We start from the raw sequence: 21,160 nt of genomic DNA, 5'->3' as shown, positions 1-21,160 counted from the left end.
ACACCATCACAACAGACTCAGGCACACAGCTGGTTCCTGCTACCTCCAGCAGACATTCTGACCTTTTGGACATGGCTTTCCCAGGCTGGAGCAGCATGGCTTGCACAGGTACTAAGCAGGGTTCCCGCTAATATTTTCCATCCACGGGCAGAATAAATTTAGTTATGCACACTGAGGCATGTGTGGATGTGCACCACCAATAGAAACACACGCTGCCCACTGATGGTGGATGGGGGTGCTCTGCTAACCCACTGAGAGGCACCTAAATCTCCCCTGGGCAGCCAACCAAGCGCTCAGCTTACAGGGAACACTGGCACTGACTTCCAGCAGGACAAAGACTCTCTCCAGGTTCTGCGTTCTATCTTAAACAGTGTGTGTACATGAAGCAATGGCTGGGATCTGTCTATGGGGTGACAGCAGGCATCCACATAGCCTTAGGACCAAGGGATCACCTATCCTAAGGAAGCAGAGTTCCTCAGGTACCCAGGTTAATTAATAGGGGCTCAGATGCCATGCCACATCTGCAAGAGGCACAGCGTATGGGTGAAAGCAAAGATGGTTTTAATCCCCTTTTCACTCTTCATACTCTGGGCAGTTCTGGGCACTGAGCCTGCCCCTGGTGTAAGTCAGAGCAGTAAGGAGCTGTTCTCTTGCCTGGCTATGAGCTACAATGCAGTCCCTGCTCCCAAAGACACTTTAAGGTAAGAGCCCACACCCACATGTCCCAGTGTCCCCACAGCGTATCCTTATCCTCAAGCTCACAGTAACCCTACAATTTGTCTGCACCAGGGGAATGCTCCTTAGCCAGTTGCAGCAGTTCATATGGCTATTATATGTCAATGGAGTGGCACGTAGGGAGTGGAACAGGGAAAAATCCATCTCCAGGACTTAGAGAGAGCTGTTTTATGCTTAACAAAGCACCAGCAGCTGGATGGGCAGTCTGACGTACAGTAAACACTTTGATGTTCCCCGTGCTGGGGCAGAGTGACCCACTGTAACATTTCCATTCAATTCTATCCACAGTGACCCCAGTATAATGGAAGTTGCCTTACTTAGAGTGGGGCGCAAAGATGTAGATAGACCAGGAATCCCTTTCTTTGCACCAGGAAGGTAGACGTGCTCTGATCCAAGCCTTCAGACGCTGACTTTTGCTCTAAAAGAAAAAGGACAACTGTACGCTGAGTTGTAATCAGTTATTCTGAGCCACAACAGCAAGCAGCAGCCACGGAGTAAAATAGACCAAGCAAACAACCACTCATGAAACCCTTGTGATGCTTTAATTTCCCCTCCCAGTCCACCTCGAAGTTACATGACAGCATTGCAGGGCTGCGAATTGGGGTAGTTTCTGACTGGCACTTCTTGTGTGTAAAGCAAGCCTAAAACAATGAAATTGACAGCAGGAGTACACATGCCCTGCTGAGTACCTTGAGGAAGGACTGATGATATCCAAGAGTACACACATACAGCTCCACTTACAGAAATGTTTTAAGCACAGCTGTGCAAAAAGAGGGGGAGGCCATAAATTTAACGCAATCTACCGCAACGACAGGCACTGCTGCACATGGTATCTGCTCAAAGTCACCACTTGAGCACAGAAATGGCATTTTGAATGATCAGGAAGGAGAAAGCAATTTGAAAAAATGGTCTTCCAACCCTTGTAAGTCATGAAGCTAAGAAGCCACATTTTTTTCCCATCACAGAAGTGTCAGTAACTATTCAGCACAGCAGTTAATTATGAGCTGAAAAATGAAAGAACCCTCCTGTGTATGGCACTGCCAGCTAGAATTGGGGCATAGGCCAGCTGAACTCAGATGCACTTTGATAAGGGACAGGGCTCTCTAAATGTTTGAAAACTCTGTTACCACTATTTTTATATCATCATGAATACACTAGTAGGACCAACATATAAGTAAAATCCCTGCTCTGGAAAAAAAAACTTATAAGCAGTTCAGGTCGGCCTTAGTCTGGATACTAAACAGGCATTTACTCAAATCTTCTGAGATTGAATTCTGTGTTAAAAAAGACCATATAAGGCATATTTTAGAGAGAGTAAAAGGGGCAGAGGGTCAGACTTCTGCGTATTCCTTGTGCACGCTTGTCCATCTTGGTCTTAATTCCAGCTGCTGGACTTGGTGTGCAGGTGGCTGGGTAGCATAAGGTGAGTTGTGATATACAAGAACTCAGACAATCCCAGCCTTGAATGTTATGAGTCATGTAGTTGAGCACCACTGTGACATTGGAGGAGTCACCAGCGACTTCCACTTTGGTGCATTAACGGAATGTTAAGCACCATTTAAATAGCACCATTTAAATAGATTACTTATATCATGGTAACTTAAGAGGGAAGGGCAGATTGTAGATCTTTGACCCAAAGTCTGTTAGTGTCAGTAGGAATCTTTCCATTAACTTCAGTGGGCTTTGGAAAAGGCCCATGGAGTACAGCTGTATCTGATTTTAATTTGTTCTTTCAATACTCTTCCCACAGGACCATAAACCACATAGCAATTTGCCTACCCTACAGAGCAAAGAGGTACCCCTATTTGCACTGAATATAAGTGTATCACATGTGCCAACTTTTGAAATCAATGGGATTACCTGTGAAGCAAAGACATACTGAACATCAATAAAGGTGTCACAATCTAGTCCTTAATGGATCTCCAACTGGGGAGAGGTCTAACCAGAGCCAATTGTCTGAAATGCCCACCCACCCAATAACATTAGGAGGGCACCAGCCCAAGGAGGAATGGGCACAGATTCATTCTGGCTTGGATTTGAATGTACAAAACTAAATCTTGATTTCCCCAAAATGAACACTAGCAATGTGTTCTACCTGTCTCCCTCCAACACACTAGAATTCCAGACCTCAAATATCTGTCATCTGTAGTTGAAAACCTACATTCTGAAGGTCAATATTACTGGATTAGTTATCATTTATAATCAGCCAACTGTTGGAAGTTTATATGGCCAATATTATCTCAATCACTGGACTACACACCAACATTTACAGTTCTACTGAACTATCTCAAAATTCTAATAGTTTGAGCTGCCATTGATATTGACAGATGACACCCGTTTTATACCTAAACTGCCTGCAGACCTAGTGATGTCAATAGAGTTGCATGGAGTGAAAGCAGAAGCAGAATTCAGCATGCTATATATGCAGGATTCCATCCAGCACCTGCCAGCACCAAAAGGGCACATAGGGTGTACGGGAATTAAGAAGCCCGGGTTTTCATTGAGGGCTTGGTATGAAAATGATGACCTACTTTCAGGGTTGCAATCTTGCCTTCATATGACAAATAACTTAGAACAATTTGCACTTACTAAATAATCTGTAGTTCCCTAGATTTCCTGTATCCTCATTGTATCCTGCCCTCACTCAATGTTTTTAAATCTGGATAATGCTACTACAGTAACTCATAGCTCTTACAAAGACCTGGTCAGAAGTCCAGGAAGTCAATGGGAATCCCTCAATTGACTTTAACGGGCTTTGGCTCAAGCCCGATGGCACTTTTTATCCACAAGGAAGATCAATGTCTTTACCCCCATTTGTAAAATGAGAAAACAGAGGCAGAGCGGGGTGCAGGGACTTGCTTGTGATTACCGAGCAGAGTACTGGCTGAACCTGTGAAACTTGATTTCCAAGTCCAGCGCCCTGCCAGGCAGATGCTGGTCAAAACAGGCCCCTTGGGAGGCCAGAAAATGATTCCATTTAAACAAAAGCCTGAACGTTCCCCGTAGGAACTGAGCAATTAGCAGTTAGAGCTGATTTGGACTGTAAAAACTGGAACTGTCAGTGTAATTGAGTGGAATGGGCGAAATGCTTTCTGTCCCTACATGCGCTCAGCCAGGAGTCTCATTAGCAAGTGGTAATAGCTAGTCCAGTGTCCATTTTAATGAAAAGGCTTGGTGACAAACTGAACCCTTTGGAAAATGAAAACCACCTTCTGAAGTTCTAGTTAGACCCTTGATAGCTACCCCTAGCCCTTGAACATGTAGTAATAGCTGTGACTTGGTACAGTTAATTTTGTTCACTGGATGGGTTCCAAAAGGATCTATTATTCAAAGCATTTCTGGTATTTATCTTGGGGATTTGAAGTGAATGGTAATGCGTCAGCAACACAAAATGCCTCTTTATGTTCTTTTCGTCCCGTTTTAATGCCAAAGATATTTTGGGTTTTGTTTAATTGTTGCAGCCAGCAGTTCAAAGGCTACATCAGCTAATAAAGGGGAAAAGTGAACTTCCATCATGGCCCTCTATTCAACATGTATGGGAAGGACCTGGAACATGTAGCCATTAGTCATTACTGAAGCTTCGGCTTCCTGAAATATGGCCAAGTTCTGTTCTCTGCTCTATCCACATAAAGCTGGACTCAACAAAGTTACTCCAGTTTTACACCAGCATAAGTAGGAGCACTGTTTGGCCCAGGATCAGCTGAGCCAAATCCAAATCTCTGTGAAGTAAGAGTGCTTTCAGCCGACCCCCATCAAATGCTTTCTCTGCGAAGTCCAGCAACGCAGCATTGCTTACAATCAGCCTGATTGCTGCTGGAGTTTGCATTATGTTCAAAGACATATATCAATTATGTTATTTAAATCACATGTATTTGTTCCTCACACACACCTGGCCAGGATGAATAAAGATGTGGAAGAACAAGAAGAAAAACAACCACCACCAACCCTTTCATTCAGTTGCTCATTTCTTAGAACATTATGGGCATGATCTTGCTGGCCTATTGAAGCTAAACTCCTCTGTGCTCAGTGCTCTACACAGCTGACAAAGAGATATGCCCATGGGGTCTATCTAGTGGACAAAACACGTGCCTGACTCCCACTGATATCAACCAGCGTTGTGTTCAAACATCAAAGGGTGAATAGAGGACCCTTTTAGAGGCCACTTTAATTAGAAATATTGAAAAATAGTTTCCTGGTTAGGAATTTTGGATTTTATTAATGTGCTTCTGAGGGCAGAAGGGAAGACTGCTGACATTAAAAGATGACTGATATACGTCCCAGAGTAATAGAGAGAGATTGATCTATAAAATTTTTATTATAGGAAAAAATATCTGCTAATAAACCATCCATGCCTAGCAAGTCAACTGAATGCAAGCTAGAAGATGTATTATGAATCCAGCACTGGATTATTTTATTCAAAACAGAGTGAGGGAAGGTTGAGAGAGAAAAATAGATTCCCTGATGGTTGATCTGCTTCTTACAAAAGTAGTACAAAATAGCTTAAGGTGAAAGCAGATGAAAAACAATTATTGTCATTTTGCAGATGGGGGATTACATTTTGAGAGTCTTTTGTTTGAGACTGTGTAGCTTCCCCACTTCCCACTCCTGTTTCTCACTAGCTTGGTTCCATGTTACAGTGGACCTTTTGCAAAAGGTAGAAATTTTACAGTAGGTGTGTGGGGAAAATAATCTGTAACAAAAAAACTGGAGCAACAAAGATCTCAGGTCAGAATCTGATCCCAGTTGCACCTGATTAAATCCAGATATGTATTGCTCCATTATTTCAGTGGCCTTCCCCCAGAAGTCAAGAGCAGAATTTGGTTTCTTGATTGCATTTTGTGAAGAAGAATCAATAGGGCTGGTTCTGGGCTCACTTACTGTGTAAACTGGGAGTGAATTCACTGAAGTCAATAGAGTGACAGCAATGTAAACTGGACCTAGTGAGCTTAGTATTTGGACCTTATTCTTGTTTTTACTTCAATCCAGAAGCCAATAAGGGTGGTTTGTTGGGCTTTGTTCCATAAGGGCACATTTAATCCTCTAAATTTCCTCTAATAAAAATGTTTATTTTCTTTGGAAAATTGTGAAATTTCCTCTCATTCTATCCAAATTAAATTGGAGCAAAGACCCCAAAAATGACACGAGGAAGTCAGAGCAGGAAGCTCAAACCATTGAGGCAACAAGAGCTTTAATCTACATAATATTTTCCAGTAACTGTTTCATTATTTGTTTGAAAAAAGGGGGAAAACTCATTATTTCTGTGGAAAAATTCAGGGTCCCCATCCCAATGAGGATGATCCAAGAAACATCAACTTTATTTTAGAAGAATATAGCACTTTCTAGTTCAAAAGTGCCCAGAGTGGTTTACAAATGACGACCCACAGACTCCTCAAAATGCAGCTACTTCTGGGAGGGAGGGCACTGGTCTAGCAAATAATCAGCTTCACAGAACAGTACAATGAAGCAGGGATGGGAAGCTCTGGCAAAATACATCAGAGCAAACCCAGATCTTAGAACATTACTATAGAGACTTTAGTCTGTTTACAGTAAATATTTATACTGTGTCCCTGGAAAGCAGAGGGGACTACAGTCCTTACAAAGCTTAGCTTAAAGATGCACTACACAATCTAATTCAGAAATTCATTCCAAGGTTGCAGTCAGTTTCCATCTTGTTAGCTGGAGGATGTAAACTAAGAGATATGGCATGCAGCATATCCTGATGGGTCATTTACGTGCTTGGGTCAGGTAAGCTGGAAAGAAATCTAGCCCTGAGCAGGAGGATAAAAAGTCTATAGCTAGAAAATCAGATTGTGAACATTGGATAATTTTAATAATGATTCTTCTGAGAATAATTACAGGCCCTTTTCTTAGAAATGCCATCTCAAGGGTGCGCAAAGTGGTTTAAAGCACTTACAGCAGGTTAAGAACCAGGTTAAAGCAATCAGTTAAAATTATAGCCTGAGAATCCACATCTGAGGCATAGTAGAATGCGTGTACATTTAAAAAGCAGCTAGACAATCATATCTTGGTCCAAAGAACCTCTGTTTCTAGCAGCATGTCCTTTGCAATTATGGTAGACTTTAGCATCCATTAGCATTCTCCACGTTCCATTTTCTTCCTCCAGTGTCAACGAAATGTACTAAGCTATTTCCCCAATCTGCGGCTTTTACAGTCTCCGTATTGTCCCTGCTGCTTCTCCAATAGCTACGGTTCATAGACACTTGCCCACACTAACAATATGATGGAGAATTATGTCTATTTCAGAGCCAAACTGCTTTCTCATCGCATCCTAAATGCTCACTAAAGTAGACTAGCCGTTGTCCGTGTGTCTTCTCCAAACCCAATCAATTTTCAACTACTTACAGCAGGGGAGGGGAACTTTTTTGAATTGGGACACACAGAAAAATCAGTCGGGAGACACATAAAAGTGAAAAGCAAAAAAACCCAAAACAAGCAAACAACCCCCTGCCCCCCCACCAAACTCTCACTTACGTGGCCCTTGGCTGAGATACCTTACTCCCCTCATGGGCTCAGAGTTCAGTGTGTGGGAGGGGTTTGCTGGGGAGCAGATGTGGGGTCTGGGTCGGAGAGGGAGATGCAGGAGTGGGCTGGGGTAGGGGGATCTGGGTGGGAGGTAAAGTGCATAAGGGGGCTGGGAGCAGCAGTGAGTTGGGGGTTCAGGAGCAGGCTGGAGGTGAGGGCTCTGGTAAGGAGGGAGGATGCAGGAGTGGGCTGAGGTGGGGGATCTTGGCAGGACTGGGTGCAGGAGCAGGACTGGCATGCGGGGCCGGACAGGAGGGTCTGCACAGGAGGAGGGGACAGGAGTGAGCTGGGTGATGGGAGGGCAATTACTTCTGCACACCACTGCCGTCACCATCCCCGTCCGGATGTAAAGCAGCTGGGAGAGGGGTTTTACTCCCAGCCACTGACCCCCAGTCCTGATTGGCCAGAATTCCAGCCAATCAGTCAGCTTGGGGGGGGAGAAGTGTCCAGGGAGCACTGTGCTGCTCTCCCCCCCAACCCCCCCTCGCAGGTGAGGGAGAAGGAGCAGAGGCAGCAACCGCAGAGACGCAGCTGGTGGTGGCAGCGACGCTGCTTCCTGCCTCCTCCAGGCAGAGTGTGGCCCCAGCCTGCCTAATCCAGCCTGCGAGGCTCAGTGCTCCCCCCTCCACCGCAGGACTAAGGCTGGCCAGATCCAGGCAAGCCATGGTCTGGAACTGGACCGCAGGCTGGGGGTTCCCCGTAGCTGATTTAAAGCGTCTCAGATGCCAGCAGACGCTTGCCTTTTTCTGCCCAAGTCTGGGTGGCTAAGACCCATTATCTCCTTTCTGGGGCAGTAAGAGAGTCACTGTCCGATCTATGAGTAGGACGACCATCCGTCCCTCATTTAAGCTGTCTCACAGGTGTCCTGACTTTTCAAGAAAATCACAGAATCACAGGGCTGGAAGGCAAATTGTCCTGTGTTTTGTGGGGCTCCTGTCCCCTGGCTCCCTGTGTCTTGGGGTGGCAGCTTCTCCTGCCAGGGAGCTCCTCCACTGGGTGGCTGCCCTGTTCTCCAGAGCTCTGCACCTTGCGTCAGCAGTTCCTTCTTCAGGGGAGTGCCTCTGTGGGACAGCTGCCCCATTCCCTGGCACCCCAAGGTGGCAGCCCTTGCTGCTGGCGAGCTCCACAATGGGGCGGCTGCCTCGTTCCCTGGTGCCCTTCACTTAGGGGAGGCAGCTCCTGCTGCCAGGGAGCCCCACCATAGGTTGGCTGCCTCATTACCCTGCCTCCCACACCTCAGGGAGGCAGCTCCTGCTTCATTCCCTGGCTTGCCCCTGCCAGGAGGCTTTGGAACACCCCCATCCTCAACTAGGGCATACTAGCCCCCATCCTCCACCCCACTTCATCCCTGGTGCCTCCCCATTGGAGGCTGCAGAGACCCCATCCCTGGTGCCTCACTCTGGAAGAGCAGCCCCTGTCCCCAAGGAGCCCTGACGTGGGACAGCAGCCCTGCCCCTATCCTCAGAGGCCGGCGTCGCGTATTTGCCATAGGGCAACGCACTCACCCTGTCTATGAGGTGCTGGCCTAAGCAGTCCAAGAGCTTGTGTACATTTAAAACACTGCAGCTGTGTTGCTGCAGTACTTCAATAAGGACACTCGTTACAACGACAGGACAGCTTCTCCCAGAGGAGGTAATCCACCTCAGCAAAAGGAGGTAATTAGGTCACTGGCAGAATTCTCCAGTCAGCAGAGCACTGTCTGCACCAAGGCTTACATTGTTTGAGCTGCGTCATTCAGGGTCATGGATTTTCAACGCTCCAGAGCAAGGGAGGTTGAGGTTGGACATTAGGAAAAGCTTCCTAACTCTCAGGGTGGTTAAGCACTGGCATAAATTGCCCAGGGAGGTTGTGGACTCTCCATCCCTGGAGACTTTTAAGAAATGATAGACAAACACCTGTCAGGGATGATCTAAATCAGGGGTGGGCAACCCCCGGCATGAGTGCTAAGAGTGGCACATGAGCAGATTTGCTTTGGCATGCAGGCAGGAGCTCAGCCCTATTGCTCCTCCCCTGCCCCATGCACCTCCCTGCAGTGGCTCTGTGCCCCTGGCCAGTGGGCCTCCATGCCTGGGGCCGGCGGGGCTCCGCATGCACACCTGTGGCTGGAGCCAGCAGCAGCCCTGCTCCCATGGCCACTGAGGTTCCCCCACCCTGGGCCACTGGCAGCTGTGCACCCTGAGCTGCCAGGGCTCCCTGCCCAGGGCCCATGATGGCTCTGCGACCAGTGGGGTTTCCTTCCTGACGGGTTGAGCCCCCAGCCCCTAGCAATCGCTAGCAATAAGTGACAAGAACATGGAAACCATTAACCTCGAGATCAGATTTTGCTGCTGTAGCCTCAATTGCTATCTGCCTAGAGGCTGATTTGAGCAAATTGTCAAGCCCACTGTCCAACAGCGAGGGCAGGCTCATGCCTCAGAAAAAGCCCAGATGTTTTAGACTTTCCTTTATTAGCAATTTGCTGTCACATGTTATTGCCTCATCCTGTTTGCAACTCTCTGGGTATGGAGTGAGATTTTCCAGTTGTAACTTATGGAAGATGTTTCAAGGTCTTGAGTAGTAACAGAGAGAAAGCCATGCTAGTCTATATGCTATCAAAACAAAAAAGCCGTCCAGTAGCACTTTAAAGGCTAACAAAATAATTTATTAGGTGAGCTTTCGTGGGACAGACCCACTTCTTCAGACCATAGCCAGACCAGAACAGACTCAATATTTAAGGCACAGAGAACCAAAAACAGTAATCAGTAAACAGTAATTGATTACTGTTTTTGGTTCTCTGTGCCTTAAATATTGAGTCTGTTCTGGTCTGGTTATGGTCTGAAGAAGTGGGTCTGTCCCACGAAAGCTCACCTAATAAATTATTTTGTTTGTCTTTAAAGTGCTATTGGACTGATTTTTTGTTTCAAGGTCTTGTTAACCTTTGCAACATTGCCATGCAAGTTTTGCTAACGTAACAGTTAAAGGTCAGGGACGAATGAGAGAAAGATCTCAATAAAATGAAATGTCCATGTCACATTTTTGCTTGCGTGCAGAAGGTGATAAAGTTCCAGGAGAGCTCCAGAAGCTGAGATACCAGGGCAAGGTGGTCTGCAGGTTTTCATTTGATTAGTCACATTCTGTGTTCCTTACTGCCAATTTTGGTGCTGTCTTTCTCCCCACCCCTCCTCCCACACAATCCCCTGATTTCCCTTAACAGGGCCGGACAGGTGATATCTCTGTTTGGTTCTTTGTATTTAGAGGCCACTCTAGTGCAATTCTAATGCTGAAACTGCTCTGGCATTTACACAAATTGGGTCCAGTGTCATCATGCAAATTACATACATTCATCTGAAAGCACACATCCAGGGCAAATGTACAACAAGAAATGCCTCTGAGCCACCTTGCATCTGTAATCAGTGCAAAATTACAGCTGGGTTTTCTCATCCTTCCATGCTTTTAGTGAACATTTTCTAAATGGCACTTCTCAGGCCTCTGAAAGAGAGACTCAGATTGGACTAATGCCTCTTCACATTGAAATTAATGCAAAACCTAATGCTGCCTCTATGAGTCTAATAAGTCAATGAGACTAATGGGCCAAATTTGCCCTTGGATACACATCAACTTCTCCTGTTTACATCAATAGAAATTGCTGCCTCACAGCTGAGGGCAGAATTTGGGCATACAGCTGGAGAAATTAAATTCTTTCGGAGACATATTTTTTTCTGAAATAAGCAGAGAAAGGCAATGAATTTGTGCTGTGTCTAAAGATAGAGACTAGTGTGTGCAGTAGGCCCAACCCCAGTCTGTCTAGACATCCCCCTTAGGATCTGGAGGTAATAGTAGGTCTCACACCACTTTACTAATGGGAAGGTGTACACTCATTATATCCTGGTAACATTTCCCTCCTGCCTGACCCCCATCCAGTGCACCTATGCAGAGTAGCCAAACGTTATCGCGTAATGAGCAATCATATCAGCCAGGGTATATCCACTGCACGACTAATATCACTGGAAAAACAGAAGTAGAAACCAAACCACAAAGCCTTCCAAACACAGCTGAACATCCCAGATGGACCACACCGGCCCTCTCCATTTGTGGTGCTGCAGAGAAAGAATGGGAGACTTGAGGTTCTCATTGTTCCAGCATGCCACCGGTGGGAACTTGGTGCTTTCACTGAGTTTGCTTTAGGATTTTGGCACTCATTCTAATCCAAAACTGAAAAAAGTAGGTATGGTGGGAAGGGAGGGAGGTACAGAAATTACATCAAAGAAAACCTTTGCATGATCCCCTAGAAAGCACCTCTGAAGCTCGAAGAACAAAACGGGCACCCCTTTTAGGTTCAAGAGCTAAGAATATCTGAAGCTCTGTACAAAGCCATTCAATTGTGCCTCCTGCTGCAAGGCCGAAATCTCATTTTGTAACTTCCCCCTCCCCTATAACACTACCTGCTGCAAACTGATGGGCTACGGGGGGCACAGTCCCTTTGAGGGACACAAGTAATTCATCCTGAAGGAACGCTTTGGTCTGAGAAGGCTGATAATGGCTGGCGGTTTCTTATGGGAAATGTGTGTTCCAGGCAGGGCTGCAGTGAAGTCTAGGTGGTGAAATCACTGAGGAAGGGACCAGAGGATCCGTGGGTGCTCTGAGGCTGGGAAAAAATAGCGGGAACTCAGCAGCCCCCAAAAGCCCTGCCAATCGGCTCCTCCGACTCTTCTCCAGCTTCTCTGCCCCGCCGTGGTCAGCTATTCAGCTGCATGAAGGAGGTACTGGCAGAGAAGAGGTGGAACAGGACAGGAAGAGTTGGTGGGGGTGGGGAAAAGGGAGGGCAGTGGATTGAACGAAGAGGTGGAGAGGGTGTGGGGCCTGGGGCAGAGCAGGGTCTGGGGCAGATTACCTCCCCCCAGGAATTCAGAAAGGCAGTACTGGCCCATATGTAACGCACAGGGCGCACCGACTGTGCTAAATAACAAGGCTCTAAATCAACAGTAGCAAATGCAAGGGAGGAGGCCATCCTAAGCCCCAAAGGACTCAATATGACCTCAGAGATACCACAAGATTACCTCAGCTCGAACTACAGCCCCATGCCACTTGGCAGCACAGTATGAAACATCACAATAGCATTCAACCTGCCCCCTGTGAGATGGGCTCTTGTAATCTACGTACCTCCCCTGTGGCTTTTATGCATGATTTACATGGTGTCCTTAAGTCTGCTGCTAGAGAGCAGGAGGGAGACACACAACTGCAGTGGGCAGCGCCGTTTTGCTAAGGGAACTGGTGTCTGTTAAACACAGGAAAGCCAAAGGAGCTGCAGCAGTCGCCTGCCGTGGCTTTGCCTTACCAGGTTGCCTTCATCATCACCGTCATCACAGTCATTTCCAGGATCGTCCAAGTGGAGCTGATGTAACAAGACTCCTGGGGAGGTTTTCCCATTGCAGTCTTGATGCTCCGAGGCAGCGGTCCGGCTGCTGCGCATGCTGCTGGTCCGGTACAGGGAAGGCACCTGCAAGGTATCTTGGAGATCAAATGAGCCTTTAGTTTCCAGCGACTCCATGCGGTGGGGCAAAGAGCCGTTGACGCTTCCAGCCCTGCTGGACCTCTCCTCGTCTGAGCTTTCCCCTTCCTCTGAACTCTCCTTGCCATTCGCAGACAAGAGGGACTTGCGCTCCCCGCTCTGGTTCCGGCGTTTCAGGCTGGGAGCCCGCCCCAGGCTATTCCAGCTTGACCTGCGACTGTTCCAGCTGCTGGTAGTGCTCCAGGGACTGTGGGGAGAGCTCTGTACGCTGGACTGAGGAAGGGACAAGAACATGGAGCGAGTCAACCCAGCATCATGGCCACCCATCTCATGCTTCTTCCCAATGGGCAGGCCTAGCGACACCAAGGCAGTGAGTATAGTACAAACACCCAGACAGACGGGCAGATGGCGTGCACAGATAGAAACCACTGCACAAAGCAAACAGAAACAAAGCTGCCATGTGGGGCGATCGCGAAGACAAGTGGCATACCGGTGATTTGAGCTCATAGGCATTGGGATCCATGGAGACACTGCTGGCCCTGCGAGAGTCACAGCCCCGAATGGCATCTCCCAACGTGGCACTCTTGGGCATTGGCATTGGGGTGGCAGCTGTATGGATGATGAGGGGCGGGGTCAGGCTCTTCTTCAGCTCTGGGTGGTCGCTCAGTGCCATCACTGGAAGCAACACAAGAGTTTTTTTAGGTACGGCAGCTTTAGGGACATGCAATAAACCATCATTCCCCATCAATGGTGTACCCAAAATCAGGGTGACAAAGGAAGCAATGGCCCTACAGGAGCCAGCTCTAATCAGAACTGGGGGAGGCCAGGGGGCCGGAAACATCCTCTCACAAAGAGGAGAGAACTCTTCGATGAATGGGACAAAGGTGATTTTCAAGGAGCAAGTGAGTGGGAGATTGGGATTTGGGTTTAAATTCAGAAATGGTTTAAATAAACCCATTTAAGAGATCAGCAGCCAAGAACAGACACTGGTTTGTCATCTGCTGCTTCCGAATCACCACCAGGCTGCCAACCAGGCCTCCACAAACCTCCCACTTCCTTTGATCTTACATCTCTTCACAGGTTTTGCTCCCACAGTGTCCCCTCTCCTTTCCTACTTCCTCTCCCTAGGCTCTTCCTTGCTCTCCTGTACTCCTTCCTCCATGCTCTTTTGCTGGAAGTCCTACAGCACAGCTGAGCATGTTCTCTGGCCCCACACTCTTTCTCTCTCCTCCTGAGGATGGACTCCCTCAGTTCCTCCCCTTCTTCCCTCATGGACAATAAAATATGTCTGCATGCAAAGCTCACCTGCACCATTCCTTGGGCCTCCTCTCCTCACAGCTTGGCAGCCTCTTTATGTGAGATTCACAGACTGTGCCTCCCTGCTATTTTCCTCCCTAGTTATAAACCCCCTACTAATTGTACGTGGGCTGGTTCTTGCACTTTTCTGGGAGATAGTGGACTCTGTCATTATTACAGATCTTTGCCTTCAGGTCATCATCTATGACTCACATTTAAAATCAGTTATGCCTTGATAGTTTGTAATGGCCTGAGATATTGCTTTAATACCTGCCCCAGCACAAGAAAGGTTTTCTCCTCTCTTGGACACATTGCATTTCTTATCAAGGGAAGCTGCCCAAGAAAGACCGATTGCCAGTGTGGTTACTTACAGGCTGGGTTTGACAAGTTTTTCTTAAGTCCACCCTCTTCTTCCAGGCTATGAGTGAAAAGATCCCCCTCAGAATCAGACTTAGAGGCATCTCCCTAGAGCAAAACAGAGCAGCTGAACAACCAGGGAGACTGGCTCTGGGGAGTGTGGAAATGCCTACTGAACAATGAGTCCCATCTCCAACACCACATCTAGTGACCAACTGAAATTTGTACCACAATGTGACATCACCTTCCACACAATGAGGCATGCACATATTTATACCACTTAATGTTAACTATACTCCTGAAGGACAGAGCTACGGTGCAGACCTATAAAGCAGTCGAAGGTCGGGGTCTACCTCTGCTGAAGTTGTACACTGGAGAGATACTAAGGAAAGGACATAAACCCAATAACATTCACCGGATTTAAAACTAACGCTTCTTATCTGTGACCTTTAATCAAGGGCTGTGGATTAGAACTGTTTACATGTGCACACTGTATAGAGCCCTTTCTGCTGCCGTTTATATGAAATAATTCAAACTTCAGCAAGTGGCATAAACACTTGACCATAAGTTTCAGCAGATTACCCATGTCTGCCTCTGAAAAGTTACATGATGTGCCATAAGAGCACTTGGCATGTGATAAAGGAGATCCCAAAGAGAGACAACCCAATAAAGGCTAATTAGCCATCCCCATGGTGACCATTTCACCCAATATGAAGTGGTTCTTTATTTTGGGGAGGTTGCATTCTGTTGTACAATTTAGAACGCCAGTAGTTGACGAGGGGTTTCCCCTTTTGATCTTGATCACCCTCAGACACCTATCCAGGAAACCAACTTGAGCCTCCCTTCTATGGAATGTTAAATAATTCACCATCACTCACTGCTTCCATTGCTTATCATGCTCTGACAATGCCATGCGCAGGCACTGCTGACATCGTACATAGACCGAATCAAGGCCTTCCCAGCTCAGCCCTTTTTGATTCTGTCCTTTGGCACTGAGGGGAAATACGCTGGGTGTGGCATAATCACAATACATCAGCCAGAAATGGAGCTTGCCAGAATTATTCCCATCTGAAGGGGGGGCGGATCGGCTGCTGAAACCGTAATTCTGGCAAAAGGGCACCCTCCATTCGTATGATGTATTTGGGGAGGGGAAGGAAGAAGAGGGGAAATGCAGACAAGAGAGAAGCCAAGCAGCATCTTACTTTAGCACTAGGAGAATCTAGGTGCACAAAAGAACCCAATACCTCCAGTGAAGATTAAGCTGCACCACTAGCCCTAGGCCACCCTGGTGAAGTTTGGTGCTTGGGTACATGTTTGATTTTAAAAGCCAGAATGGCCCCCGCTGAGGAGTAAGGTGTTAGAGCAGCAGGCTGAAGGAGACAACATTCAAAACGAGACACGGACCTGCACTCCTTACGCAGGTAAAGCCCACAGAGAAAATCAGTGGGAGTTTTGCTTGGCTAAAGAGACCAGGGTCAGGCCCACAATCTCTATACCGTTTCGGTGGTTCAGCCAAACAGTGGCTTTTTCTCCAATCACACGGTGGACTCTCTTGGAGAAGTTTGAAAATGGAGAGCATGAAATGGAGCCCTTGCCTTTTAAATTTCCTCCTGCCCAGCAGTATTGCCCTGTTATTTGCAGAAACTCACCAGGAGGGGCTGGCAGAATTTTGAAGGGCCAGGACTGACCTTTTCAAGATGGAATATTAAGCTAAGATTGGCTAGAATTTAGATACATTTTTAAATTCTCTGTCTCTTTAATGGAATGCGGACTCCAAGCATTCTTTCCCAGAAAGCCTGCCAGTAATTACTCACTTCTCTTTAATGGGTCATTAAAAGCTAATGAGTAATGCACGTAGTTTTCATTACTTAATTTGTGTTCCTCCAGTGTTCTGTCACTGACAAGGGGGGCACTGCAGGAGGCAGGAAGACATGCATATTAATGAGGAGGAGAAGGACCACAGGGGGAACCACAATCTTCCATCCCCAGAGCACCAAACCCCATCTTTTGGAAGCATCCCACGGTAGCTGTGACAGACTATGCTGATACCATCACCTTCTTTAATACAGCATGTGACATACATAGTAAGGGTGGCTGCAGCAAGCATCTCATTACAGGGCCTTGTGGCCCATACCTGGTTTTGTGTTCCCCGTTTGCTTTTCTGGATGGAAAAGTGTTTATGAGAGAACACAGAGTTAAAATCCCCTTTAAAACATAATGCTACATTGAGGTGGATAGTATTTGTACCACAGCTAAACCAGCCTGTACCAAAGGGGGCAGAATGTACCAAACACAACAGAAAGTGTCTTTGTGCTAAAGTAAAAGCCAGAGCTTCCAGGAAAGAACAGAAAAGGGGTGGACGTGAAAAAGGGAAGATGCATGAGAAGGGAAAGGTGGGTAAAGGACAGGGGGAGGCAGCATTTGGTGTGTGATTGCTCTCATAGGCTCACAGCTTCATACATTTTAAGGCCAGGAGTGACATTTAAGGTCACCTAACCTGAGCTCCCTTAGAACACAGGCCAGAGACTGTCCCCAGTGATTCCAGTCCATAATGCCTGGTGGAACTAGAACATTTATTCCACCAGTGACTACTGCAGCTCCCTTTGTTTTAATACGGACTTCTCCAGAGCACAGCGCTCTCACACATGGGCGTCCACAGGCAGCCTTGATTCTAGGTCCTTTCAGTTTTCGGTGGTGCTCTCTGCTTCACCACAGGCAGCTAGAGGTTCTGTGGCGGATGTGCCGTATGTGTCTATGTGTGTGTGTGTTGCAGAGAGAGAGTTCGTATGTGTGTGTGCGTGCACATGCTAGAGTGTGTGTGCAAGTCTGTGTGCAAGAGAGAGCGAGCTTGTGTGTGCAAGAGAATGTGCATGTGAGTGTGTGTCCATGAGAGACCAAGAGCATGTGCAAGTGTGTGCGCAAGAGAGCGAGAGCATGTGTGAGAGAAAGTAAAAGGGAGTGCACGTGTCAGAGACAGAGCCTGAACAAGAGCGTGTGTATGTGAGAGTGCAAGTGTGTGTGTGAGAATGTGTGGAAGAACATGCACGTGCATGTGCAAGAAAGAGCATGTGTGTGTGCACAAGAGCGCACAGGTGTGTGCCAGAGGGAGGAAGCATGTGCTAAGAGGCATTGGTGAGCTCTCCTGAGTGGGAAGAGTCAAGGCCTGAGCACTAAAGGCTCAGGCAGCCAGAACAATGTCAGCTGACACTGGAGAGTCTGTGTTGACCTGACTCCACAAAGCAGGAAGAGACTTAAAATCAAGGCTCGCTCCACAATGACAACAACAGAACGACAGCTACTACAATGAGAACAGAATCACGGTGTGTGACCAGTCACCACACAGCGAGACAACTACCCGACAGTGGCGTTTGGGTGGGTCATGCTGAGTTCTTACGTACCACCGACGAGTCGACAGGCAGCTGAATACAGCTTAACTGCCCACTCGCATCTTCTCGCTTGGTGACTTCCTGAGGTAAAAATGGGGGAAGGGAAGTGAGGGGGGGGTTGATTTTCATAATTTCAGCATCAAAATTGAGAGTGGCTCAAAGAGAGAGAGAGAGAGAGAAGGAAGCAAAGGAAAAAGAAAAGAGGGTAGAGAAGGGTCATGCGTAGCCATCAGCAGCAATTTCATACCAAGATTAAAAAGCAGAAGAGGTCAAAAAACCTTGGGTTCCTCAGACACTGTCAACTTTGTTAAGTGCAAGGGAAGTAACAAGGTGGACGAGATCATCCTTACCTTTCAAGTAAGTGTTTCAAAAGGAGTATTTGATTTAGCTCTAACGTGAGAGCTCTTCGCGTTAAGGAGATACCCACTAATTATTAAATCTATGTAGGCTCAGGGTTTTTGTGGCTGTATAATGAGAGCTGTATTTATTATGGTGTCATTAGGCAGCAATGCATGCTTTTAATTAACCTACAATGTTGATCCCATTAAGGCTAGTTCCAGGGAAGCCATCTGAAACTTTTAGAGATTAGAGATGTTGTTACTCTGACTGGATCTGATCCTGCCTTCCTTAGTTAAAACTCTCACTGAAAATGGGTGTGTGTGTGGGGGGCAGGGGCAGATGACAATGACAACTTGACCCAAAGCCCACTGAATTCAGTCGGAGTCTATTTACTTCAATGAGTTTTGAATCAGGCCCCGGGGGTTTGTTTGAGTAATGACTCCAGAATTGGGCCCCAAATATCTTGAAAACAACAATTTCATGTTTACTTTATCCTTTTCCACTTGGAAGACACACATCTTTACTCCCTTTTACCCTTCCATATCAATAGCAAAAGTTGCCTTGCCAGAGCTGTTTTTACTTCTCAGCGTATTCAAGCAGGAGGGGAGAAACATGCAGCGCTGGGAATGGCATTTCTAAATCGGCTGCATACTAGAGAGGAAGTAGGCGGAGTCTGCTTATTATTTTTGATGTAGCTCTCACCTATCCCATTGATATCTTGGTGCTGGTTATAAGCTGAGTAAATTTTCCTCCCACATTTTGCAGTTAAAAATGCTGAGGTAAACAAACAAACAAACAAAAAATTCAAATTTGTGTCAATTTTGGTGAATTGTTTCAGTGAAGAAAAAAAAGACCTATTTTTAAAAGGCAAAATGTTTTATTTCAACATTTTCTAAACAAAACATTTTGACTATTCCTTGTGAAATGAGTTGTTGTTTCAAAATCGCCTTAAATTTTAAAAAGTGAAAGAGACCTTAATCTCAGCAAAGGGTTTTTTTTTTTTTGACTCCAAAACAATTTTCCTGATTTTTTGAAATTACCAGTGAATTGAAATATCCGTTACTTGCACAGCTACAGCTATGACAACTGGGCTAATTTCTTAGCAAGGAGATACAGGTTAAACCTCTCTTACCCAGCACCCTCGGGACCTGATTGGTGCTGGACGAGAGAATTTGCCAGGCCAGAGAGGTTAATATTTTCTAGCATATTGCCAACACTTCCACTGCTTACTGGGCTCTTAGAAGAGATTTAGGGGTAAATCACAGCTAAATATCAAAACACTGAGTGTCAGGACTGGTGGGTGTAAACAAACTTTATGGAACTGTGGGAAACTTGGCCACACCTAGTATAACTGATCATCCGACTAACTGAAATCATGCTGGATGAGAGTGTTCCAGATTACAGCAATTCAATCTGTACATCCCCCTATAAATTAGAACAATATTTAAGAACAGCAAATCAAAATTTGGCTCCAAATAGGACAGCAATGCCTTTCCAAACATATGGTGATAGACATCTCATAGAACTGGAAGGGACCTTGTGAGGTCATTAAGTCCAGTCCCCTGCTCTCTTGGCAAGACCAAGCACCATCTTTTTTTTTTTTCAATCCATTTGCCCCAGATCCTTAAATGGCCCCCTCAAGGAATGAACTCAATACCCTAAGGTTCGCAGGCCAATGCTCAAGCCATCTTGTACACATAATTTAAAATATTGTCAAACTTTATTCTAATACATAAAACAGCAAAAGATGAAACATACACAATCCCAGTGAAACTGATTGGAATGTAAAAAGTAAAGGATGAGATAAAAATACAGTAAGAAATGTATATCATTGGTAAGTGAAAACTCATGATTTTCCTTTGTTTGAAAATCCCAGGAGATGTCAATCTCTTGTTGTCTCAGACTGGTTAGCTGGTACTACACTGCAGACTCTAGGTATTTGCTTGCAAGCGCTCTGCATGGTTGCCCGACCCCATCCTCACTGCACTGTGCTCACCTTGTGATGGGAAAGGTGGAATTAAAGAAGAACTGGGCACATAGAAGGGAAACTAGCAACTGAGGACTGCCAGAGATGAGAAGAGAAGCCAGGAGGACCATGAAATTGAGACGATTACCAATGGAAGAATATGCTTCAGAGATAACATTATCATGAAATCCCTCAGGAGAGGAGCTTTATGTCTGACAAAAAGCTCTCTTACCAGGAGTCATTGTTTCAGAGACAAATCTTCAGGGCAGAGCTCTGATGATTTTATCAAATGGAGCCAGACCTTGCTGGTCTTCTGCACCTTAGAGCTGCTGTGGGTTCAGGCACACATTCTGAGAGTCACAGAATGCATACTGAAAAGAACCACAAGCTACAGAAAATTCGGTGTGTGCCCTTGGCATGCCATGGCCACGTAACTACAAAACACACGGCTCTCTGTTGAAAGTTTGGAATAGGGTCTTTTTGTTTCCGAACTACATATGTACATCTGCTGCTTAGCAACCAAAAGGCCTGTAAAGGCATGCACTGACTCATGTTAACAAGGTGTTTGCAGCTTGAGAAAAAGCACTCTGGATGGGAGAGATGAAAGCAGCAGCAACACGAGGAATCTGAAGGACAATGAAATAATAATAATAAACAGATACATCAGGAATACAGGAGCAAGGACCCAGGAGATAAGAGCATAGAATTATTTACTATGATGATCTCATCTGATTTTACTTAGCAATATGTGTGTTTACAAGCAATGGAAACATTTTTTGGTTTTAAAGCCAAATAAACTGAAGAATCAGGTGCAGAACCTCAGCTGATATAAGGAAATGTATCTCTACAGACATCAACAGAGTAATGCCAGTTTACACCACCTGAGATCTGACTCATAATATCCAGCAAACACCCACCCTACCTACCTACCTGCCTAAGGAAAACTGTAACGGAAGTGACAGATTTGTTTACCGAATTTCATTTTCCTAGAAAACTACCAAGAGCTTCTTACAATTGGTTGCGTGGGATGAAGGGAGGGAGAGGATACAT

General features: G+C 46.2%; 1 protein-coding gene across 1 annotated transcript in view; it reads right to left on the bottom strand.

Annotated features, from left to right (window-relative positions):
• Positions 1–21,160, bottom strand: part of CACNA1G (calcium voltage-gated channel subunit alpha1 G) — a 199,046-nt gene that overhangs the window by 82,120 nt on the left and 95,766 nt on the right. The window contains exons 13-16 of the mRNA XM_075014142.1: positions 14,434–14,527; positions 13,257–13,441; positions 12,593–13,039; positions 1,053–1,153 (exon numbers count right to left, since the gene is read on the bottom strand). Coding sequence (XP_074870243.1) covers positions 1,053–1,153; positions 12,593–13,039; positions 13,257–13,441; positions 14,434–14,527 — 827 coding nt within the window. The remainder of the gene's footprint in view (positions 1–1,052; positions 1,154–12,592; positions 13,040–13,256; positions 13,442–14,433; positions 14,528–21,160) is intronic.

Source organism: Carettochelys insculpta, chromosome 20 (genome assembly GCF_033958435.1).
Source record: "Carettochelys insculpta isolate YL-2023 chromosome 20, ASM3395843v1, whole genome shotgun sequence".
NCBI lineage: Eukaryota > Metazoa > Chordata > Testudines > Carettochelyidae > Carettochelys > Carettochelys insculpta.
Note: the sequence above shows the minus strand (reverse complement) of the source record. Positions and strands in the feature narration are given on the sequence as shown.